This window comes from Simochromis diagramma, unplaced genomic scaffold (genome assembly GCF_900408965.1).
Source record: "Simochromis diagramma unplaced genomic scaffold, fSimDia1.1 OVJJ01000216.1, whole genome shotgun sequence".
In the NCBI taxonomy this organism is placed as follows: Eukaryota; Metazoa; Chordata; class Actinopteri; order Cichliformes; family Cichlidae; genus Simochromis; species Simochromis diagramma.
In genome coordinates this window covers 4874009-4892628 of record NW_024386883.1, presented here as the reverse complement: position 1 = coordinate 4892628, position 18620 = coordinate 4874009, and the positions used below count along the sequence as shown (strand labels likewise).

Sequence of the window (18620 nt, the reverse complement as noted above, 5' to 3'; positions counted from 1 at the left end):
CTCACTCTCTCCTCCTCTTCCTCCTCCTCCTCCTCCTCTGCTGGTGTGAGCGCTGCTGAGGGAGGCTGTACCGGTCTGTGTGGCTGGACCTGGATGTTCAGGTTGTCTGTGTGCAAACATCCCTGGTGTGTGTAGCAGGTTAATCGTCTGTTTTTCTCAGACACAAAGCCTCGTCCCTTTGCCAGTGACACCCTGGTGAGAGTGTGTGCGTGTGTCTATCTGTATATGTGACGAGCAGGGGGCTGAAAAAGGGATTAGTGTCATCAGGACCTAAGCCTCAACAGACTGACAAAACTAAATTCCTGCTGGACAGTAAGTGGTCAGTTTGGCCACACATTAAAAAGATGCCAGCCATCTGACTAATCAGAATTCTTTTTTTTTCCAAAGAGAATTATTAATCATGCACAATTTTGAATATTGACAGCAAAGTCACAATTGTTCAACTTCTGTTCTAAATCTGGCAGGATAAGGTTTTATTAAATTCAATTTCAGTATCTGCTGTGTAAGCAGACAACAAGAAGAAGTGTTACAATGTCTTCATATTTATAAATGTAATGATATGTAACAAGCTGCAATGTTAGCATTCCTCTAAAGTGATAAAAATATCCACTTATGCTCCATTCATATGTTGGTGGGGTGTTTATCACAAGCTTGTTATTGCTACTTGATCCTTTTATACGCAGATTGATTTGAATAATAATCCGTTTTTCCAATAATGCTTCCTGAGACTACATAGATTAATGGCTCTATAGTCAGATTCTTACAAAACGCAGTCTGAAGCTTCAACTCACCAAATACTTTTATTAAAACTCTGCTATTCTTTGCATAAATTGTTCAACCTTGAAAATGTGAGAGGTTAAAAATCATTTTCCTCAAAGTTACATAGGGACTCACAGTCTGGTCCTCCAATATTTGGATGATACTGGGTTTTTTGCCTCTGTTCACCACAATAATGGACATGTTGCAATAACACTTTAGGAATTACAGCCATTTTCGCAGACTGAACAGTAATTTGAGAAACAACTCTGGTCAGTCTGAAAATGATGGACACCAAATGCTGAGTTTCTTGCCATGCGTTATCTTTAGTTGCTGTTTGTTTCTGGGTTTTCCCGCCCTGAGTTTTGTCTTCAGTAGATAAAGAAAGGTCTAATCGGGTCACATCACTGGCTCAGCTCAGTCAGCTTAGAAACAGTTGATAATGTGTGGAAAATACAAAAAACCAAAACAAGAAGCACTCCAAGAGGACGGGGTTTACTTTTAAGGGAATAGTATTGTAATTTAAATACATTTATTTTGTTTTCTGCCTTCTTGTTAAACATTAAGTTTGCAGTGCAGTAAAAACAAGTGGAAAGTGAAAGATTTTGTTATTTGTCCTCTTAAAATTTAATTTAATATACTTCTAATAATAATTTTGAACATATTTATTTATTGATTTTAATTTATCTAGAATTCCTTTTGTCTTGACAAGATTTTCTTACAAGATTTTGAGGTAAACTTGAAAGAAAGGCAGATGTGAAATGTTAAAGTGAGGTCAGAGGTCAAATGTGACATGATATTTGGAGGGAAACTATAAATATTTGATATTTAGAATCTTCATATACCAGTATAAAAGTTGCCAATACAAATAAAGGCAGTAGAAATTTTAAGTTCAATTTTAAAGATAAGACATTGTATGAAAGTTTGAGTCTAGTTTTATCTTGATGAAGAGATCAGAGGTAGCAAGTTCAATATTTCGTTCATTGGTATCAGATGTGGGGTTGAAATGTTCCCATAACTTATTTGAGCTGTGCGCATTCTTTCAAAAAGGTCTTATGGAGTGATGAATTCAAATGTAAGATTTTAGGGTTAAATTTTCATCAACATGTAGTTCACTAGTGAGGTACAACAGTGAGTGTCTACAGCTACCTGTGAAACAGCGTGGAGGCTCTGGCATGGTTTAGGGCAGCATTTCAGTGTTGAAGAATAAAGATCGTCATTTAGAATTTTAAGCTTGTTAAAATTTTACAAACTCTGTTTTCACCTTACATGCTGCATTTCCATGTGTGTTCACACATTTCAATAAGTCACAGCTCCTTTTTCCTATTTTCCTTACAAAATATAAAGAAGAAAGTGTTGTCTAAAGACGTTTGCACAGTATGTTATGTCAGTGCGCCCCAGGGCAGCTGTGGCTACAATGTAGCTTGCCATCACCTGTGTGTGAATGGGTGAATGACTGAATGTAGTGTAAAGCGCTTTGGGGTTCTTAGGGACTAAGTAAAGCGCTATACAAATACAGGCCATTTACCATTTAAAATGGGTGTCACAATTCAGATTATTATGATACAAGTGGTAGGTGACAGGCTATGAGGTGGTGCATGCACCCAGGCACTGGGGATGTGGGAAAATGGTGGTATTTATGTCACTGGTGCAGTAATGGCAGAAGTAGTCAGGCGAGAAAAATGACTTTGATAAACAGTATCCAATATCTATTTGAGAGAAGCTATGTTATTTGTTTTTAATGCCTTTTGTCTTGCAAATGTATTCAGAGTGGTGCCGTTGAAATACTGAAAGGTTTCTGTCCATCTTTCCAGTTCAGCAGGATTGTTTTCTTAGCGACTGTTAGAGCTGTTAGTGTAATGTGAGTTGCTCACTTTTCAGAACTTGAATCAACAGATGTAAGATCTCCAAGCAGAAAAACAGATGAGAAAACTGCAAATGAGCTGGTCTGGATGAGTTAATGTTGACTAACTGTTTCTACTCCACTTAACGATTATTTTTTTACAGCAGCTATTAGGGCTTCTTGGTGCATAGTATATTGTATATTAAACAAAAAGGATTGTTGTGGTTAGACTTTTATATTCAATCGCAGGTATGAATGTCACTCCTAAATTTGAGCTTTTTTTTCATGATTTTTTTGAACAGTTCTTTTTCCAGGGTGGAATGATTGTCAAATTAAAATGCATTCAGCTCTATATATTAAAAGATGTAAGTAAAAGTATGTATATATTTTAGCCTTTATACACTTGACCCTTTGTGGATTGGAGTGTGAATTATTCCACCCTGAAAAAAAAACTATTTTAAATAAATCATTAAAAGTCACATAATAACCATCCCCCATAATGAGTGTTACAACATCTGTTCGTGCGTCTTTTTAGAGGTCTCCTATCAACTACTAATTTTATCTTTCTACTGTTAACGATGGTAATGCTAAATTTATTAAAGCATCACTTGATCGTAGACTTCGACCAGGTTACATGTACCTCTGTGACAGTGTTTTACACTCTGCTACATGCTGTGAAGAGGTTTTATCTATGCCAATAATTCCATGCTATTCTAGGTAGTTACAATGTAGTTAAATTGCCCTAGGTGTGTTTTCTTTTCTTCATCCCACTGAAAGCGTCCTTTACTTCCTAAATTCCTGTGAACAGTTAACGAAAAAAAATTGCCCTCCAGAGCTTTTACTTTGTAGAATTTTTAATGAAATAACAAGGCCACACCTGGCCACCAAACCACTGCTGAGTCATTTGTCTAATTACTTTGGAGCCTCAGGAAATACAGATACTATGTTAAGAAAAATTGCTCTAATTCATAAATATATTAAATGTTAATATCATTTAAGCCCCTTGAACTAAAGCTACAGGTCTACACTTCAGTTATATCTTAATTGGTTTCAGTCCTTTAAAGTGGATTTGAAGTGAAGCAAATTGCATTGCCCTTCAAATGTTTATGGTTTTGACTGTATTTTGTTCAGCAAACAACGTGTGAGATTCATATTGACACCAGAAAAAAGCAAATGCTTGCGTTCGGGAAATGGGCAAAAGTTTTCGTGCATTCGGTTACAGCCCCGGTTTATTTCGCCGTAAACATGATTCATTGATTTTGCTGAAATAAGAGGTAGAAACTGTTACAACATGTCCTTCACCACCACAATTGCTCACCTCACTTTCTGGAAACAATACGTGTTTAGTCAAAAGCGGCGCCTTTTTGGGTCCTTGACTTTATCAGTTAATGGTAAATTACACAATTACCGCAGCAACACTGAACTATATTTCATGATATTATCTGTCTGTGTGCAGTAATATCCTTCATGCGTAGTGTTCCTGGTCAGAGCTTGTTTATGTCACCAGATCAACCAGGGATTTTGAGTAACCGTTGGCCTGTCGTCGATAAACAAAAGGCTCTGGCTTTAACATATTTGAGGGCTCCTCTTGCCCCTCTGCTTTTATCAGCTTAGCCACGCTGATTTAATCGGACAGCCCTGTTTGTGGTGTCCTGTGCATGTGCTTGTTTGTCTCAAAGCTCTGGTGATCCCCCTTCTGTGTCTCGACAGGGCAGCGTCACCCAGAGAGGTTTAGGGAGGCACAGCTGAGTAGATTAGTGTCTATAACGTATGTGTTCGTGAGAAGGAAGGGCTTGTAGTGTATGTGTGAGTGTGTGTGTGCGTGCATGTAGCCAAACCAAGGATCATTCAGCTGTTGCATGGGAGTGTCATGCTTTTTTTTTTTTTAACCTCTCATAGGTGTTTCGTGGGAAATGCATATGGTATGTGAGACAAGTGGCACATTCAGTAACATAAATCCTTTCACACATCATCATCAAGCCCTCCAGGAGATGAGAGCTTTAAGGATGAAGTATAGATGTCAGACTTTAGGTAAAGTGTACATAAATTAGCAAGAATATTGGATTCTGTTGAGTACCATATTATTACTTAATGATCATAATTAAAAGTTTGCATATTTTCAATAAGTCTCAGATGAGCCATGTGAACATGTGACGTGCAAGAATAAAGCCAGACAGCATGCAGGTGCATTTAAAGAACTAGACAGACACATAAAGGATTCCTTATAAATATTTAAAATACTTTATACAGCATAGAAATCTCTTGACACTCAAACAAAACCATCCTTTACAAAATCTTTAAAAAAAAGACACCCCCCACCCAAGTCCGTATCAATCTCAGTATCAACCAGAAAAAAGGTACAAAGACATAATTTCAAATGCTGACAACACAAGTTTGACTCATGCAACTTTTCATTTGGACATGAAGAGATTCTACAGTATTTTAACAGTGAGAAGCCTCGTGTGCCCGTGGAAGCCTTTTTTTTTTTTTGTTCGTTTTTTCCCCCCTTTGTTTTGTACAGGCAACTAATTTGTGACAGTGTCGGCTCAGATAAACGTCTTAAACTTCTGTTCATACAGAACGGAGTAAGCAACAGGAACACAGGAGCTGCACTGTTATTTACAGGAACATTTTTCACATGTCTCAGAGCTCTTGGCAAATACTCATCATTGCAGTTAACACTTAAGACTATTGCACAAACTACAGCGTTAAGACAAAAGGAAGTGAATTATTTCCACAGATGATCCTAGTAGCAGTTCTTTCCACTTTCATACACTCAACCTGTGGTGAGGTTGATCTGTTTCATAAGGCTTTTGATGCTCTATTCTTTTTTCTTTTATTTCTTTTTTTATTACAAACTGACTAGGAACAGGCATATCCTGCTGTGAGAAAGTCAAGACTTTTACAGATTCCCTGTGGGTCTTAGAGGTGAAGCAACACTTGTGGATAAAAAAGTTCAGTGCTGAGTGAAGGTTTATGAGGACGTTTATATAAAAGTGAGAATATGCTTCTGCTCTTGCAACCTACGGCTATTTTAGTGTGTTGATTCTAATGGCAACACTTACACACTGCTACACTGTGACACGATCCACACAAGCATGTCACAGCCGACTGCTGTTCCACATTTAATGCATGAATAAATGCAGTGAGGTAAAAGATGTTAAACACCGTTCTAAGTATACGTTTTGGTTTTCAAGAATAGTGCAGTGAGCTTCTTCATCCGGTCAGCATAGGACATAGTGCCGGCTGACTGGATGTCAGTGGCTATTATACAGAGTTTTCACAGAGACAAAACATTTATACATGTAAAATCAGGGTTAGGGTAAAAGTTGGGGTCTGTTAGCTGGTGTGAATCAGTTTGCGGCTCAATTAGTAACCAGTTACACCAATGTTACATAAGAGAGTATCTCTAAGTTGGTCTATAATACATCGTTCAGTGTGTACTCGTGTGTGTGTGTGTGTGTGTGCTTGTGTCTGTGTACAATTGTTATTGGCAAGGCTCATATTACACAACGTCCCATGTCCATTCCGTATTTAGGACACAGAGAGATTTAGTCATTGCTCATGGATCCGTTCAGATCTTATCTCCTCAGTGTCACTTCTCACATTACATAATAAGTGTTGTAACAAGAGGTAATACATTTTATATTCTCACCACCTTTTCTTTTTTTTCTTTTTCTTTTTTAAATAAGTCTGTCATGAAAAGTGGCTCAGTCGCAATAAAGGGACAGTTCACAGTTCAAAAGGCCGCTCTGGAAGACCTCTCCCAACATAAAAATGTTGAAAGGGGCATCGAGTTCAGTCCAACTTTTTTTTTTTTTTTTTTTTTTTTTTAATCATCTTATAACTCAGCAGAGGGTCTTTAGTGCACCTGAAGCACAGAGGAGAGTCTGCATGGGGTAGGGAGGAGGGGACACGACTTCCTCGATGACTTGTTCTGGACGAAATGTAAATGGCTGCAGCTGGACCTTCTTCTTTAGGATCTGTCCGATTCCCATCGAGGGGAATTTGCTGCGATGCGTTGGGCTCTCGGGATCGCTGCTACCGCTGCTGGAAGGAGGACTAAAAGCTGAGGTAGGATTGAGGGGACTGAAAGCAGACTTTGGAGGGCTAAAAGCTGAGCTCCCTGGGGGACTTCCTATAGTGCTGGGAGGGCTACCACTAGTGTCAGAAGAACCACACCAATCTGTCGAGGTGCTCTTCTTGGGCTGTGGATTGACAATGAGGACGGGCGGACTGGGGATTGTGGCTTTTTTCAAGTAAGAGGAGTCAGGCTGGAAGGCGGAGACGTGGCGGGGAGGGGATAGGGTCCCGTTAGTCAGCTTGTACCAGGGTGAAGATGGGGTGTCTTCGATTTGTTCGGCTTTGGCGAGCGAGCCGAAGGAATGCATGCCAATCGGCGACGGCGCGGGAGGAGCGGGAATGTTGTGTTCTGGGCTCGTGTTGACTTGCGGAAGGGTGGCCAGGCGCCTCCGTTGCTGTGGCGTGTTGGGGAATAGAGGGTGGATCTCTAGGTACTCCATGGAGGAAGAAGCAACTGTGCCCGGAGGTGCCAGAGGTGAATTACGATGCCCACCAGTTATGGCACGCAGTAAACCTGAGGATGAAATTAGAAGCACTTTAGCTTTTGTGAGACATTGTTTTTTGCTGTAATATTTAATGAAAATTAAAATAAATTCATTAAAAAAGTGAGAACCCCATCTTTTCTTAAACCTCTGCCTGAGTAGCCATTGTCTGTATGCCATTAACAAGATCCTGACAGACACAATGATCTGACAGCAGACGTAAAGCCAAAGGTACAGAAGACAAATCTGTAATTTCTCAATACCACTTAAAGGTAAGTGAGAAGGGAGTTTAGGTGTGTGCTAAACTCTCTCTTGCAAGCTTGAGTCAGTTCAGTTATTTCTATATCATGAACTTACTTCTGCACTATGCTCTCTTAAGTAATTTCTGATTAAGATTTTAGTGTTTGTGTTTGCCCCACGAGTGACTGGCAAGTTGTCCTGGATGTTTCCTCTCAGATGGATGAGTGGGTGGTTAGATGGATGAACGAACAGACAAACAGTGGATGGATGGATGGATGGATGGATGACTGGGTAACTACGTGTGTGTGAAACAGGTCGCTGTACAAGAACATGCATGCTCAGTCAACCTACCCTGTATGAATGAAAGTAAATAAAATAGATACAATAAATAAAGTGAACATTAAAAAAAAACTGCTTCCTAATTTGTTGTTTTCATTATTTTTACACTCAACTGTGCAAATCCTCACCTGTTCTGTGCTTCTTCTCCTTGCTGGGCCCCTTGCTGACAGCCAGGTAGACGGGCGTCTGTTTCGGGGGTATGGTCAGCTTATCGACGTGCTTCCTCCACTGGGTCTGGAAGTATTCGTTTTTCTGCTTTTCGCCTCTCTTTTTCTCTTGGAACTGCATCTCCTTAACACACACACAAGCAACATTTGTTGTTGATGACTAAATGCTTTGCGTCATCCCGTCACAACAGTTTATTGGTGTGAAAAACACTCCTGGTCCTTTTGAAATATTACTATGAAAAATAAATTTTTCTCACTAAACTCACTTTACTCACTGACGTCAAACAGGAAAGTATATGAATATACATACCCTGTATTCTTTGGAGAGTCTCTTCATTTTCTTGTTGAGGAGGAAGTAGACCGCCAAAGTGTGGCAGGCGCGATTGGTGAGGACGGCGCTCAGAACTTCACTGTGCTTGTAGCCCATCTTCTCCGTCATATGCAGCAACACTGTGTGGTTGATTTCTTCAATGTGGATCCTTAACGCAAAAAAAAAGAAAAAAAAGAATATTTAACGATGCTTGACAAATTAAGCTTTTAAATGCAAACTACAACAAACACAAACTCAGAGCAATTTAAATCTGTGTACATCTACCTGTTAAGGTATGGTGCCCCTGTGTTCTTATTGGCCAGCTGAAGCCAGGAGTCAGCCATCACCTGGTGGATATTGGGACGCTTGTTGGGGTCTGGCTCAAGAAGCTTCTTCAGAAGACAGATGGCAGCTGAGAAACGAGAAAAATCAAAATGTGTATTGTTATTTTTTCTGCACGCTCATCAACACGTAAAACAGGAGCAGCTTTCTCGATGCTGAAACATGTTACGACAAGTTTTAGAATCATGTTGTGTTATCATTGTGTTTATTCCCAGGCCACAAACTTGGCTCTCTTCCTCCACATCCTTAAGATTCAAGATTCTTTTGAATTACCAACGCTGCAAAGTGAAACTGCTTATGCAACAACAAAATAGATGAAACTGATAAAGTTATCATTATTAAGTAAATTGTTTCGTAACGAACCCAGTTGCGAAGTCAGATGCATGTCGTTATAGTATAATAGGTGCTTATAAAAGTGAGTTATGGTATCGCCCCTTAGTTTGCATATAAGCGAAATGCAAACGACTGTTCTGACGTGCCGTGAAGGAGTGACTGCAGAACGAGTGCAGAGATTGTGAAATGAATTTGACACAGTCATACCTATGCACACCCTTTCCACAACACACGCAAGCTTCTGAGGAACTACCTTTGAATTTATCTGTGTAATTATATCTAAATATATGTGTAGGACATTTACACTATATTTAGTGACTCTAAGGCAAAGTCAAGCCTATGAACAATTTTAGTTTCCTAAAGTCTACAAAAACATTGACCAAACCTCTCAGGAAGTGAATCATTTGTTTTAAGAAACAAAACAAACAAAAGAAAAACTGTAGAAAAAAATCTGAATCTGTGCCAGCGTCTTCACTGGAAGAGCCACCTAATCCCTGATAAAGAGGCACAAAAGGTTATCATGTTTTCGCCTCTGATGGAAAGGTTACTAGTGGAATCACCTAGAATTTCTTGCTGTCGCGTGCAATGATGTGCACGAATGTACATCCCTCCGCCCGTCACCTGTTTTTCTGCTTTTCGGTTTTTAATTGCATTTAAGCAGAATATATGAAAACAAAACTTCTTTTTGAAGGGTTTAAAATAAGATGTCATAAAGAATCTTAAATATGTCAAAGGCACTAAGCCTCAAGTTATTTATCCTTTTGCTTCTAGCTTTAAGTAAGCAGCTTTTAAAATCATTTTTCGAAATTCTGAAGGCCAACCAGTCAGATTTCCTTCACCCTCCACTTTTACGTTTTATCTGCACACAGCAGGTTTGTGCCGTCGTGTTTTCATTCCTTACCTGTTGACAGCGTGGGAGGTAGCGGGTTCATCTCCTTGTCCACCATCTTCTGGTGCAGCGCCCGAAGACTGAACGGCTCCACGGTGAACGGGAGTGTCCCAGTCAACATTGCGTACATGTTAACACCACTGGAAGACCCAAATACACACTTCAGCTCTCTGTGCACTCATTAAATAAAACTGATGTTTATTATCAAATGTCTTAAAACAACTTTAAACTCACATGGACCAGACATCCACTTTTGGTCCATACTTTTTCCTAGAGAGTAGCTCAGGGGCGGCGTAAGCTGGACTTCCACACTGGGTGCTGAAGGGATCAGAGTATCCCAAGATGCCAGCACAGTTACTTAGGCCAAAATCTGAGGGAAAGGAGTGGTGGGGAGAGTGGGTTTATTATTTTAACTTGCCCATTAAAGAAACACAGGGGTGTTAGCACTTAGGTGAGAGCTTAGGGAACATTACTCTTTTCCATGTGGATTCTTTTATGTCTGAATAGATGTACAGAATTTCTGTATAACGTTTTGTGCACATAAAAAACACTGAGAGCATCGGGGCTTACCTATAAGCTTTATGTTGTCCTGCTCATCCAGTAGGAGGTTTTCTATTTTGAGGTCCCTGTAAAACAAAGGTCCATGTTTATATTAGATAACCTTATATTAGATGATTAGATAACCTTTAGTATCACACAATCAACCCCCCGCTTCTTGAACCGTGACATAACCCCTCCTAATTTGGGTCATGCTGCTTAATTTTCATAGTCTATTGTGTATCTTCAGATCCCTCCTCAGTAGCAGAAATCCTGTTATCCACAGAGGCCATCTCACTGTGATAGAAATTCAGTTCCCAGGCTCTAAATAACAAAGACTATTCCTCACAAGAGCCTTGGGAAACATATGCAGAAACAGTGCATGTTTTTTCCATAAATCTTACATAGATTTTGATAAAATGTTTGAGAAAACCCTAGAATTAACAATACTGTGACTGCATTGCTGTAATGTTTTTGCTCTTCACACCTAAATGGAAAACATTAAATTATTACAATGTAGTTATTGTGAAGACAAATCTGCTTTCATGGATTAATAGTCATGTGCATAAGAAAGACTTAACCCACACTTTGGGAAAGAGGATCATGTCTGACCCAGAAGTCTTAAAGTTAACTTTGACCCACATCGAATGGCACAGTAATTATATGCTTATATACTAATGTTTTTGGGGTTTTTGGTTTTGTTACCTGTGAACCACACCAGCCCTGTGCAGGTGCTCCACAGCCAGCACCAACTGCCGGATGTACTTCTGCGTCTCTCTCTCATCCAGGCGTTTCTTGTCGTAGATGTGGTTCATGAGGTTCCCACCGGGACAAAGCTCCATCACCAGGTAGTAGCTGTTCTCTGTCTCCAAGATGTCCAGCAGCTGAGTGATGTTGGGGTGGCGGATCATCTGCTGGATGTGACCTTCTCTCCGCAGGTTCTTGGTAACATATGAGTCCTTCTTGGCCTTCCTCTTGTCGATCACCTTCACCGCCACCTGAAAAAGAAAATGCAGGAGGAGAGAGGAGGGCGAGGTTATATTTATATTTTACAAAGTACTAAGTTAACAGCGATTGTTGGCCTTGTAAACTGTGCAGCATGCAATATTGTGAATAATATCCATGGAGAAGGGAGCACAGTGCTGATTTCAGAGCGCCTAGGCGTAACAGGTGAAGAGCTGCTCAGAGTATGTAACTCAAAACTGACCTCTCCCTCACAGCTGTTACTAGCGGGGGAGCCACAAGGCCCTGCAGCTGAGGGGGAAGTGTGTGTGTGTGTGTGTGTGTGTGTGTGTGTGTGTGTGTGTGTGTGTGTGTGTGTGTGTGTGTGTGTGTGTGTGTGGACATGGAGGGGTTAATGAACCATCATAAACTGGGATATGTTACCCTATATGCTGAGAAGGCACCAAGGCCAAATGGACAGTTAACATTCCCCCATTTGTCCAGGTTTAGTTGCAGCCAAACACACAAGAAGCTGAGACAAATACAGATGGAAAGCCACAGAATCTCCTCACGAACGCCCCAGAACATGTCCTTTAACTCAATGACTCTCCTTCAGTTTTATTGATAATTACATTCAATAACATACCCATCTACTCTATTTCATCCATGTCTCCTTGTATCCCGTCTAGACTGAGTTCAAGAGCATGGCTACCACGCACAACAAATCATCTCAAGGAGAGCCCACAGACATGGAAAGGCATGACAAGTGAACCTAATCACCATATCCATTAATGAAATGGTGAGGGCCAAAGTGGTAGTGTGTGCATATGTGTGTGTTTTTTCTTTCTTCTGACCTTCAGCTTGTCTTTCATTTTTACTTTCATCCTTTCAGGACTGGTAATGGATTCAGTGCTGAAAACCTTTTTACAACTGCTAATTAAACCTGCCTGTATGTGCATGCATGTGTGTGTGTGCAGTGTTCTGTCACGATAATAGATGGCCTGTGTTTACACACTCCTAATAAGGAGTGCAGGGTATGTATGGGGTGGGGTGGGCACTGTATTTACAGTTGGCTACTCTATATGAGGAGGGGGTGGGATATAGAGGGGGAGGGGTGTGCACTCTTGCCTGGGGGCTATTGAGGGATTCGGTTGTTTATCATCAGGCGCCCCTCAGACAGAAAGGGGGTGGTGTGTGTGTGTGTGTGGGGGGGGGGTATGGAGGGGAAAGTGGGTTACAGACATTAAAAAAAAAAAAACACACATATGACCTCCTGAGCTGCCTGCCCATGACAGCCCCATCTCTCGCCTCTTCTCACCCCCATACCCCTTTTCTGCTTTTTAAATTCCATGCATTTACTTTGACTTTCTAGTAATGTAAAACAAACAAAAGTGGGGGTGGGGGGATCTGGGAATCCTCATGCATTTCCTTTTCACCCCCATGTACTTGAATAAACTCACTACCCTCCTGTACCCCGCAAGCGCCTGTTGGACGCCTGTATTCAAATGAGTGAGGGAGAGTGTTTGGATGTGCGATTGCCAGCGTTTGCATCATCCTCAACAAAGACAGTGTGAGTGGGTGGGTGAGAGGAACGTTTGCTTTACAGCAAGGGAGGAGCTGGGTGTGATCCGAAATATTTTTAATATGCAAATTTAGGAATTTTCAGTGACAAATTATAGCCTGTGCATTACCTATAGAAATGGTATGCATTTAATGCAGGAGCGAACAGTAAAAAAGAAAAAAAAGGAGACGTACTTGTTTTTCTAATATGCAAATTTTTTGGCTCCTTCTCAAAAAAGCCTGAAGAGACAAAGGCAACCAGTGGCCAATGGTAGCCCGTATCAAACCCCCCCTGCGATGGCGGAATCATAATGAGGTTGAAGCCCATTTATCAACGACAAGATTTCATATTCAAGTAGCAGCTCTGCTCTCTTATAGGCCCGGCAGTTTTCTTCTCTGGTCCTGTCACACTCTAGCGCGCCCACCGCGGGGATACGGTGATATCACCAGCAGCAGCAAACAAAGCATAGGTTCAGAAACGCAGGGCGATCGACGCGTTATCCGCAGGGTTGGAGAAGAGACAAACACCCATAGATAACTGTGTCTCTCTCACGCACAATTAGCAAATGTTGTCACTAGAGGAGCTCCTGCTGTGCACAACCTATACTCGGCATTCAGCAGCTGCTGGTGTGACGCCGCATGCGCTAATTAACAAAGGCGCAGCGCAATCAGATGAGCTGATCACTTTCTCTGAGGAGAGAACCACTAATTAGGAAGTCCTGGATTGGCGCATTGCATCGCAATATAAACAACTTTTCCCACTGTTCACATGCAGCCGAAAGGAATGCGTTGCCAAGCACGCATGGCATCTGATTCTGTCCATTGAAATGTAATTTAAAACCACTACAGACGCAATAAATGGTGAGGCACAGTCAAAATTAAAAAGAAAATTCATTAAAATGACAAAAAGGCAATGAACTATAAGAGTCAAGCCAACTGTTAATTCCAGATGACATGTCATGACATCACAAAATAGATTAAAAAATAAAAAATAAAATATATGACATATATGATACACACACATATATATGACACACACACATATATATATGTGTACAGTATATATACAGTCTGTTGCGGTCCGCTTACCTTTTCTCCTGTTAACGCATGGAGACCTTCTCTAACTTTGGCGAACGATCCTTCTCCCAGCTTCCTCCCGATCATGTAGTTCCCGACCCGTTTGGTGTGGTAAAAGTTCTTGAGGATGTCCGTTACAGGACTGCATAGGGAGGCCGGGAGGATACTCTCATTCCCGGCACTGTTTGGAATTTTACCCTCGTATAACCCGTGCCCGTTGTCCACTACCATGTCGCTGTCTGCAACAGGCATCACAGCTCCCTTGTCAAGTGTCCCCTTTTAACAAGGGAGGATAATACGCAGTCCGAATTACACCCACTTTCAATGCAGGTATTAAATGCTTAACGTCCGGTAAAGTATCTTAACTCCGTTATCTGCGTAATAACAAATTACGAGTACCGGAGCTTGCGCCACCTGTTCACCCAAAGCACCAAGTGAGCTCACTCAGCAGTTTCCGAGACCACTGTGAAGTTAATGAATGAGTTTAGATTAAAAAAAAAACGGTAGAAAAAAGGGGGGAACAGACTCAGTGACTTAAGTTAGTAACCTGACTGCCACGATCTATTTTAACACTTAGGTGGGTTTAAAAAAAAAAAGCATAAGAACAAGCATCGGCTCTAATGAAGGTGTGCTCTGCCTCTCTTCTCCAAACACGTTCGTCTCCTGATTAGTCTGAGAACAAGCAGCGTGTTTTGCAGTTTGAAGCGACTTTCCCGGTCCTCCGTGTGGGCGTTGCTTAGTGCGAGAGGGTAAGAAAAAAATGCACATGTTGTTGGTAGCCGGGGTAATTTTCAACCCAATCAGCGAAGGTGGGCGGAGCACGGGTACAGCTCCACCCGGTACCACCGCCTCGCCGTTTTGCTGCATGCGCTTGGTGGTGCGCTCGGATTGTAGGTGTGAACAAGAATACACGTGTAGTCAGGAGAGGGAGACAGCAACAGAATAACTATACATATTTATATATTTGTTTTAGTCCTCTTTTATTTCTGAGTGATTAATTTAGGCACAATTGTGCGTAAAGTAGCCTTCTAAACCAACACACCCATGCCTGTGCGCCAAGAGGATTCGCTTTAGTTAGCTGCAGTGGCACATATACAATGACACATATGCCACTGGCAATAAATCATCCAGTTTAAACAATGTCTCTGACCAGCTAGCATATATTCGAGGATTTTTCTCTCTCCTCTCTTGTGGTTGAACCCGGAGTTCTGCCAAAAATAGAAAGTTGTACTCCAGTAAACCAGAGTCAGACAAAGAACAGTTTTCCTCCGCGGTGGCTGAGGTGTAGTCTCTGGCCTAATTAACGCTGGTGTTCATCACTCAAAGGAGGACACCTGCAGGGAGGGGCGAGATTTTCCTACCCCGTTTGTCTTCGGCTCAGGTTTGCCTGACCTAGTGTATGTTTTCCTACTCGGTAAACTTGCAAGTCCTGAAAAAATAAATAAATAAATAAATAAATAATAATAATAATTATATATATATATATATGTATGTGTGTGTATATATATATATATATATATATATATATATATATATATATATATATATATATATATATATATATAACACCTGACAAGGAAATTTATCTAATCAAAATTGTTAAATAGTCCCTTTCAGTTTATATTTTTAAAAAAAAATCCTGCCAGCATGAAGCATATGTTTTGAGTTTGTGTGAGAAGGTGTCAGTTTAGCTTCTTATACGGGTTTAGTTTGGGTTACTTCTCTGTTTCTGTTGTGTTTTGTTTTCCTCATTTCACTCGCATAGAAGGAGTGAGAGGAGTATATCTAGATATGCATATACAGTGCCAACTGGACCATGCTTTCTAGACACTAAACCAGACATTGGGGCAAAGAACTGATAGCACGAGTGCACCATCTATTGGAAGATTTCTATACTACAAGCTCAAGCACTACATCCTATACATTAAAAGTAATAAGACCGCAGAATTTTAATGAGATCATCGGGTCAGTTTTTTTGTCTGCACAAGTAGTGACAGGTATTAAATACAAACGTACTGTAGGTCATTTTTGTTACTCTGCACAAAACAGATTTATTTTGAAATAACACACTGAGACTTGGAAGTACTTCTAGGGTTAGGGTGGTCAGCAGTGGTCAGATTTTAAGTCTGATGTCTTACATTACTTGTTTAAATGTCATGCTTTATTTTAGAATGTTTCACAAAGCGAACAGATGAAAGTTAACAAAATATTTAATAGTTTAATTATTTTGATATGATTCATTGCAGCTAATTTTGTTAAATAAGTGTGGTTTGGACTCTGGGGGTGGGGGGTTGATATTGCTCTCTGCTGAAACACCTCTGGTGTTTTCTCAGTGATATGATATCACAGATGCATTTTACTTCATGGAAATATTTTATTTACTGATTTGTGGTGTAATCATTACTAGTCTGTCTGTCATTAATGGAATCCAAACCCTCAGTGATCAGACAGTGATCTGAGTTATTTGAAACAAACAAATGTTATCTGATTAATGACACAAAGTCACACATAAAGCAGGCTGGTAAAAGTAAATGAATTTTTTGACAGCAGTAAGCAATCTGACTTTTCTTTTTGCTGCTTATAAGATTTCCACAACAGTAGAGAGGATTTGGACTGTTCCTCCCCACAAAGCCTTTCAGATTATTAAATTTCCTTAATGTTTTGATTGTACATGCATCAAGCTACAGCATTTTAGGTGAGTGGAAGTTCAGCACTCTGACTTGGCCATTAGAAACATATTTTTTCCTCTTTTTCAACCATTCTGTTGTTGATTTGCACTTGGGGTCATTGTCTTGATTCGTTAGCCTCTTTTAAACATCAGGATGGCTGCAGTAGCTGAAGCCATGTCGTCTCATATCTGCACACTGTGTTTACATTAGTGATGACAATAAAGTTTACTTTGACTTCAGACTGATGCGTTGTTTCTTCAGTGACTGCCGAGTGTCCAGGTCCTTAGGTAGTTAAGCAAACAATGGTGCCACCACCACTGTGCTCAAAGCTTGCCTAAAGTTTTGTAAGTGTAAGTGTTTTTGTTTTGATTTTTTTGGCTTGAAACATTATGTTGTGAACAAGGACTTCATAGAAATGTAACATTTTGCGGAATCTCTGTCACATTCCTTCTATTCTTCAGTCATGTTGACTGAAACATGGTTCAAACAAATCTGTTTTTCTTGAAAAAGGCATTTTATTTAGTAACTGGAGTTTGTAGTTAATGCTTTTATGCACAGGGAAGGACATCGCCACAAAACCACACTTTCAGGCACATCTCATTAAATGGAACATCATCAGTGGATCATCAGTGGACAGATTTTGGAGATATAACCCATTCTTCAAGCCTCCACTGTGAGTAATGACTGTGTTTAAAAAAGACACAAAAAGTACACCTTCCTGGTTAATTTCTTTAAAGGAAACTAATTTCGCATAGAAATAATTTAATTAGTACTTCATTCAGCACTTCTACTCTAAAAATGTCTAGAAAAGAGACATATTTCTAAAAATCTAGTGCACTTGTTAATACTGTATCAAAATCTACTAAGACTGAATTTATATTTAAAGCACATGATGAATAAATGCACCATTAAAAACCTTCTGTGTATTTATGTGGTAACATTTTACACATGCTTGTCTTATTGAAGGAATAGTATTGTAAATGAAGCTGCAGTTTGTCAAAGCTGTTAATGTTAAATGTGTTATATTAAAGGCCAAATTGTTTAAATAGATTTTGTCTGGTTTTCTTATCGTACTACTAAGACAACAATGAAGACAAATCAAATGCAACATAATTTCACATATAAGAAATAATCCTGCAGGTTTGAATCCAGTCTGGGGTTGAAATTGTATGTTCTCCTCTGACTTCCTCCAATATAGATTTAGATATAGATACAAACCCAAACTGGATTTGTGTTCAGAATTGAACCAGTAACCTTTCACATGTATAAACCAGAACACTATGGAACTGCCTGAGATGGTTACTTGGTGAGGCTAAAATGACCATGGATGTAAATGGTTGTCTCACTCCATTAACCCTGCGACAGACTGGTGACCTCTGTGGGTGCACCCTGCCTCTTGCCCTATGACAGCTTGGATAGGCTCCAGCCCTCCTGTGACCCCAAATTGGATTAGTGGGAGACAACGGGTGAGTGGAATAAATAAACCATTTAACTGGGGTATAGATAAAATACAAAATTGCTTAAACAATATAAATAAATATTTATTTAAGTACAATATATATCAGTTAAAGTATATTTTTACTCAAATAATTTAGTTAAAATGTGGAATTTAATAAATTTGCATTAACTGAAAAGCATTAAGCTCAATTGACTAGAAAAATAAAAATGCATCTGGATTTAGATGATTTTCTTGTGTACACACATATTGATGTATTGAAATATCTTGATTTAAAAAATGTTCTTATTGTACTTCATAACATGTTATGCATAATATTATGCATAATATTATGCATAATATTATGCATAATATTGCATATGAACATTCTACTAGTGAATATAACTTAAGAGAAGCGTAAACAATGATGTGCACATTAAAGATATTTACTTATTAGAATTATATTGATGCTACTGAGGAAAAAGTGCACTTGTTAATAATAAATCTGAATGTATTTTGTGACAATATAATATATATATATATATATATATATATATATATATATATATATATATATATATATATATATATATATATATTAAAGTACAATTTTAGT

At 39.6% G+C, this 18620-nt stretch overlaps 1 protein-coding gene across 1 annotated transcript; it reads right to left on the bottom strand.

The window, feature by feature from the left end:
• Positions 1-5101: 5101 nt before the first annotated feature.
• hunk (hormonally up-regulated Neu-associated kinase) lies at positions 5102-14667 on the bottom strand. Its single transcript, XM_040033211.1, has 9 exons — positions 13913-14667; positions 11027-11319; positions 10355-10410; positions 10019-10154; positions 9797-9924; positions 8506-8632; positions 8221-8389; positions 7872-8034; positions 5102-7196 (listed from the first exon to the last, which is right to left on the bottom strand). Exons 1-9 carry the CDS (start codon positions 14150-14152, stop codon positions 6448-6450), a joined length of 2061 nt encoding a protein of 686 aa, XP_039889145.1. The 5' UTR covers positions 14153-14667; the 3' UTR covers positions 5102-6447.
• Between the last annotated feature and the right edge of the window lie 3953 nt (positions 14668-18620).